Raw genomic sequence first — 7,306 nt, 5'->3', positions numbered from 1 at the left:
ATTTATCTGGAAGTGAAAAAAAAAAAAAGAGAAAACATGCTGAAGAGTTAAAAAAAAATATCACAGCAAGGTGCTATTGATAAATTTATTTATAAAAAGGTAGCTTTTAGTGAAATTTTGGATCAATCAAATGAAAGTTTGTATAATAATGTCAATGAGAATGATGAAATTAATGATCCAAATGACCCTAATGATGTGCCAAATGTATCAAATATTGAAAATATTGGTCTTAATTAAGAAGAAGCAATTCCTCATGATATTAACAATGATGAAGAACAAACGATTCCTTCTTTGGATATTTATGATCCTAGAAATTGGGCTAATCTTGATAACAAAACTAGAGATATTTTAGTTGAAAAGGGGCATATAAGAGAAATGAATCTTGAGGTCATCAATGTCGCAAGAACGGTTGAACGGTTTGACAATTTTATCAATCGAGAAGGATTTTTCGAAAAACATTGATGTTGATGTTATCATTAATGATTTTGCATCTCGGAATGCTCATAGAACATATTTATTTATAATTTTTTGTGTTTTGTAATTGATGACATAGGAGTAGGTTGAATGAAAAAAATGATTTTTTTCTTAATTTTGTTAGAAAAATATATTATTTGCTTAATGTTATAAAACATATTATTTTAATAAAATTACTAGTATATGATTTATTTTATTGTATTACATTTTATATTTTTTTAGAAAGGTCTGATTTATTGTTTTGACTAGGACTCCAAAATGTCAAGAAACAAGCTTAGATTGCACTAGAATTTTAAATTGAAAAAGTAGTAGGATTAAATTTTTAACTTTTAAAGTTCAAAGACTAAATCTCAAATTCTGAAAAGTACTAGGATTAATAGCATATTTTAACAAATTTATTTTTATGAAAAATAAAAAGAATATATAGTAATTAAAAATATTATATTTCTTAAGTGTTTTTTTATGGATTATGTGGACTGTTGTGAAGAAAATTTAAGAGAAATTTTGAAATTTTGCTTCTTTGTACGTATTTTGAAAATTTATTTTGAAATTTCTTCAAAATTTGCTTTCCTTTCTAATTTTTAGCGTAGTCTAAAATTTATGAAATACATTTTTCATCATAAAAATTTATGAAGTTCCACGATAAAAAGTAAAATCTGGATTAATGTTGTAACCCCACTGAATTTAATGTAGGAGAAGTGTGGGAGGGTTGAAACATATTAAAGCATGCTCTCTGGGCTATTTTATCAATTCAACTTCCCTTTTCCTACTTTTTATTTTCTTGCCTTATTCCATCTAGCAATCATGAACTACAACACTTGCTTTCATCTTCTTTTAGCTTTTTTCATACCATGTTCCGTACTTTGCTTGGCTATGACAGCCAGGAACCTAAACTCCGATCAGTTTGCGCTTCTCGAGTTTAAGGATCGCATTGCTGGTCCTCAAAATGTCTTGGCAAACAATTGGACGGCCTCTACCTCTGTTTGTAATTGGATTGGTGTTTCATGTGGCATCCTCCATAAAAGAGTTACAGCTTTGAATCTTACAAGCATGAATCTTAGGGGTACTATCCCTCCACACCTTGGAAATCTTTCATTTCTACTTTCTCTCGACTTGAGTAGAAATAATTTATATGGCCAACTCCCTAAAGAATTGGGCCAATTGCATCGTTTGAGGATCCTTCTATTAAGCTACAACCGTCTTAATGGGGAAATTCCATCTTGGCTTGGGAACTTACAGCGAGTTCGAAGGCTGAAAATGAAAAATAATAACTTTACAGGCACAATCCCTGAAACACTAGTTAACATCTCTAATCTAGAGATCTTGTACTTGGGATTCAATCAATTATCTGGTCAGGTACCATCTTCCATCTTCAAGATTTCTTCTTTCAAGATTATTGATCTTTCCAGCAATAGCCTATCAGGTACTTTGCCTAATGATATGTGTCAACATCTTCCCAAGCTTGAAGGGCTTTACTTGAGTTGGAACGAATTATCTGGTAACATTCCATCAAGTATGGACAAATGCAGCAACCTTAAATATTTGTTCTTGTTCTGTAATCAATTTATGGGGATCATTCCAAAAAATATTGGAAATCTGATACGATTCCAGGAATTATATTTGGGATTTAATAATCTAGAAGGTAATCAATTTTTTTGATTTCTTGAATTCTAATTTTTTTTTATAAAAGAGGTTGATTTGTAATGGATAACAAAAGGAAGAGGCAAAATAGTTAATTTGATGAAAGAAAAATGATGAAATATATTAAAATCTAACATCTCCAAATTATTGTAGAACAGAAAAGAAAACCTCTTTGACTTATGCTAACAAAATAGGTAGCTTGACATCTTGATTTTTCGACTATGTGTCCAGGTCAAATTCCTAAGGAAATCGGTAATCTTCTTGATTTAGAACTGGTTAATATTAAAGCAATTAAGGGCCTTACAGGTCAGATTCCAACTTCGATCTTCAACATTTCTGCTTTGAGGACCATTGGTCTCCACAACAATAGCCTATCAGGTAATTTGCCTAATGATATGTTGAACATCTTCCCATAATTGAGTTGGAATGAATTATGTGATAACATTCCATAAAGTATATTTAGTTGAACAGTTTAGAAAGTTTGTTTTTCACTTTAATTTTCGACTATGTGTGCAGGTCAGATTTCATCAATATAAGTATAAAGTAATTCAATATAAAATTTAAATTTTTATTATATATTTTATAATTTTTAATAGAGTCACAATTTTTATTTGTAAGGATGCTAAATTTTGTTATGAAGTAAATTTATTTAGCCAAATATTTTAGTAAAACCAAAATTCTTATTTATACCAACTTTAGTACCTAATATTATCAAACACTCCTAGTGTAGTCCTTAACATTATTAGGTGTTCTTAGCTCAATCCTTTTGGTTAAAAAAAATAGATTGGGATATTCAACTATTCATAAATTGCCATGTGGCATATGTTAACGTCACAAAGTCGTCATCATCAAAAAAAAAAAACTAAAAATTCTTTAAATTTGATCATAAACTTCAAATAAAATTATAAAAAATTAACTACATTATAAATATATAATTGTTTTAAAAATAAAAATTTGTTTTTTGTTAAATTTTTAAAAATAATAAAATTTTAGAAATTGTTAAATATAGTAAAAAATATAAAAAGTAGAAATCATAAAAGACGGTAAAAATTAAAAATTTAAAATACTAGTAAAATTTGTGTAACTTGGAATAAAGTATACATTCACTAATCACATTTAAAATATTAAAATTTTGATATTAAAATTGTTTATTGTAATACAAAAATTTTTATAAAAAAATTATTTTAAAAATATTTTAATATAAATGGAATAAATTTTATATCAATTTTTAGTATTTTAAAATAGCTCAATTTTTAGTACTTTATCGGTTTTACTGGCAACTTGTTTATTTGACTCGACTCCTTATTTAATGTATTGAGTAAGCTTCCCGCATCCACCACCGTGCATATGCTTTTTCTATTTTATACCAAAGTTCTTTAGAATAGTTAAACATTCAACAATAGTTCTTAAGATATTGGTCTAGAGACAAATAATTGGTAGATGGTATTATTCTTGTGTTGGCATTTTGTTAGATTGGATTTTCTTAGTTTATTTCATTTACGATATAACTGTGTTTTAATCTTTGCTAAGGATTTTATTGTTGCTTTCCCCCAATTAAATATGATATTTACTTTCATTAAAAAATTATATGAATTTCATTTGTTGTGTTAACAGACCCCTCAATAGATGGTATTATTCTTGTGTTGGCATTTTGTCTCTTGATTTCGTAGAGAACCTTATGGGTTCATAGAGGTTAGTGGTTTGAATCTTTGTACATGTAATCTCCATGGTTATTCTGTGAAGGCTAAAGATAAAATCCTGACATGGGGAAAATACCTTTAGTTTTTTAGGGTAGCAGCGATTACCTAGCAAACAACACTCAGAAGACTTCTCTTGAAGGACTTGATCTCCCTCAACAAAAACTCAAATACAAGGTCTATTATGGGTGATCATAGTTTAACCAATCAATGGCATATAAATTTTGTCAATTTTCAAGTGTTTTCTGAGTATTTTTCTTCATTTTCTTTTAGATTGTTTAATGCATAGACAAGTCTAACACAATGGTCTTAATTGAGCTAGCTTACATCACTAGTTAATTTGCTACTTTTCATTTATTTAAAGTTATTTAGGGTGTTTTCTATTTAATTTTATCATAATTGAATGTTTCATTTATAATCTATTCTAATTGTGTTTTTGGCTAGTGGTTAATGATCAAGGAAAACTAAAAGAGGCCAATAAGAAGAATGAAACTTCTCATGCTTTACTATCATGTGCTGTAAAACAAAAAGACTTCTTTTCTCGATGACACAAGCAACGAAAAAACCTTTTGGAATGCTTGATGTGAAGGTTGTCAAGGCAATAAAGCTTAGAAAGAAAGATTTCCTAGGCAAATCCGATCCTTACATAAAACTAAAGTCAGGCTATCTATATCTCACGGATTATGCTATTTTTCTAATTCAATAGACGATTTTGCCAATATTTCCTATGATGGAATTTCTGCCAATGCTCAATTTAATCAATTTAACCAATTGTAATGCTCCCATGGACTTGATTTGTGTCTACAGTATTTAGAGACTGTAACTGTAACACCCCTAACCCGTATTCGTCGCCAGACTAGGGTTAAAAGTTATTACCAAACATATCGGAACAATTCGCATTCATTTCACAATCATCAAAGCATCAAAGTCACACATCATTATAAAGTCCCTTACGTAGGTCAACGAGACCTTAAACATGCTTTAGAAAGGGGTCAGGACTAAACCGAGCTCATACAAAATTTTTCAAAACTTAAACATTTTTCAAAGTTATAAAGGTCACATGCTCGTGTGAACAGGCCGTGTGCCTCACACGGCATTAGACACGCCCATGTGTCTAAGCTGTGGCGAAACAGAGCATACATACTGACTTATCCACACAGCCAGAGACACGCCCGTGTGCCTTGGCATGGTCGAAACTGACTTGGGTCACACAGTTGACTACGCGCCCGTGTGTCTAGGCCGTGCTCAAGACTGACTTAAAATTTTAGGACTACCCCAAAGGACACATGGCCGTGTAACATGACCGTGTGTCACACAAGACTAAGATACACACCCGTGTCTCTGCCTGTGTGGACAAAATAGGCCATTTATAAAGCCAAATTGCCACCCAATTTGGGTCATCCCTACAAGCATTCAAACTAAGCACATTTTATACCAAATTTTCAACCTATTCACAACCGAAACATACACCTTTCATGCCATATCATTATCAAAAAATTTCATGCTTATAACATATATTCAATCATACCAAATCATAATCCAAAATCATACTAAAACATATGTTTCATAACTTCATTTCATTTCATTCATTCTCATGCCAGAATCTTACCAAATTCCAAAATAGGCACATAACAAAACTTACCAAATTGACCAATTCTCTTGGTCATCCATAAACACATCATATAAAAAATATTACATCACATAATTTATACCAAAACTCATTCCTGATCACAACCAAAACTAGGCCATATCACATGCCAAATTCATTCATTCATACATGATCAACATCTCAAATTACCATATCAATCTCATACCAAGTTTATACCAAATCCGTAACTAAATCATTACTCAACCAAAACATGTAACCAAAACACCATACATACATATCATGAAAAATACTTCTCAAAATGAGCTTGTACCACACCTGATTATACACAAACATTAACACCATTAATAAGCCATTTTTGCATGGCTACAAATATACAAATCAAAATGAACCATATCGAAACTAGCCTATACATGCCACATAACCAAAAACTTAAAGCTTTTATTTACAATAAAAGTGATAATCAAATAGTGTAATAAGGTCTCCTGCGACTTCCAACCCGAGCAAATATCTGAAACTCTATAAACATAGGAAAAACACATAGAATAAGCTTTTAAGCTTAGTAAGCTCGTATCTTAATAAACTTAACAAATACTTTCATTACAATGCCATAAGCGTAATATGTTCTCTCACACAATTTTTTCTAAATTTTATAACATGTTCTCATATCGAATTATCATCATTCAATATTATACTTACTCACATAACTAACTATAACTTTTACAAGCTTATTCAATTTAATTCTCATATATCATTCAATTCACACTTTCATATAGCCAAATGAGCACATTATGGGAAATAACACATTTAATCATATATCTTTCTAATATGAATCTCATATCATCATTTATACTCAAATTCACCTTTCAATCATATAGTATCTAACAATTTCACATATACAACTTTATAAATCACATCTTATTCATTTGTTCATGTTTCATTGGCACATATTCACATCTCATTTCCATATACATCACATATCATTCTTTGCACATATACTTACCTTTCATTTTCAACCATTGTATATATTTCAACGTACCTGAATCAGAATGTCATTCACTTTATCATTTATTTCTCAGAATGCCAGTTGAAGCATTCGGAATCAATAAAGATACTCAAATAACTCAGAAAACTTGTACAATGCCAACATCCCAAACGTGGTCTTACATATAATCAAATATCGATGCCACTGTCCCAGACAGGGTCTTACACGAAATCATATACGATGCCAATGTCCTAGACATGGTCTTACACGTAAATCTCAAATCGATGCTAACGTCCCAAACGTGGTCTTACATGATAACACATATCGGAGTCCTATGTCATGACATATGTATCCTAACTATTCCTATAGTTCATACAGGGCTTTCAGATGTTATCACATTATTGATACTTTCTCGTATTCATATATTTTGCTTCTCGAACAATTCAATATCATAATAACATGTATAACTTATTCAAAATACATATATATTTACATTAGCATTCGACATTTGAATTAATTCACACAAATAATATGAATTTATAACATGATTTCGTAACATCTATTAAAATACAAACTTACCTCGTTCGCAGAAACGACAAATTAAATCGACTAATCTGATATTTTGACTTTCCCTCTATCTAGATCTAAATTCCACTTTTGCAATCTAATTAATATCAAAATTAACTTACTTATTCAACAATTCATTCAATTTCATCCAAGAACACATAAATGGGCTAATTACACTTTTGCCCCAGACATTTAACATTTTTTGTAATTTAGTCCCTATTTCGCAAAATACAAAATATTCAAAATTTGACCTCACCCATGCTTGGCCTAATTTCAGTAAGGTCCCTAGCAGTCCATTTCTTTCATTTATTTCACATTTTGATCGCTTAATTTACA

The 7,306-nt window shown here is 30.3% G+C and overlaps 1 protein-coding gene across 2 annotated transcripts; it reads left to right on the top strand.

Annotated features, from left to right (window-relative positions):
* The first annotated feature begins 1,151 nt into the window (after window positions 1–1,151).
* Window positions 1,152–4,583, top strand: LOC108451417 (LRR receptor-like serine/threonine-protein kinase GSO1). Of its 2 annotated transcripts, XM_053027678.1 has the most exons (4): window positions 1,152–2,116; window positions 2,347–2,493; window positions 3,730–3,807; window positions 3,898–4,230. In XM_053027678.1, exons 1-3 carry the CDS (start codon window positions 1,201–1,203, stop codon window positions 3,783–3,785), a joined length of 1,119 nt encoding a protein of 372 aa, XP_052883638.1. In that variant the 5' UTR covers window positions 1,152–1,200; the 3' UTR covers window positions 3,786–3,807; window positions 3,898–4,230. The 2 variants fall into 2 exon arrangements, with proteins under 2 accessions (XP_052883638.1, XP_052883637.1); XM_053027677.1 differs by lacking the exons at window positions 3,730–3,807; window positions 3,898–4,230 and adding an exon at window positions 4,257–4,583.
* The last annotated feature ends 2,723 nt before the right edge of the window (window positions 4,584–7,306 follow it).

This window comes from Gossypium arboreum, chromosome 5 (genome assembly GCF_025698485.1).
Source record: "Gossypium arboreum isolate Shixiya-1 chromosome 5, ASM2569848v2, whole genome shotgun sequence".
In the NCBI taxonomy this organism is placed as follows: domain Eukaryota; kingdom Viridiplantae; phylum Streptophyta; class Magnoliopsida; order Malvales; family Malvaceae; genus Gossypium; species Gossypium arboreum.
This window is presented reverse-complemented; position numbering and strand designations above follow the sequence as displayed.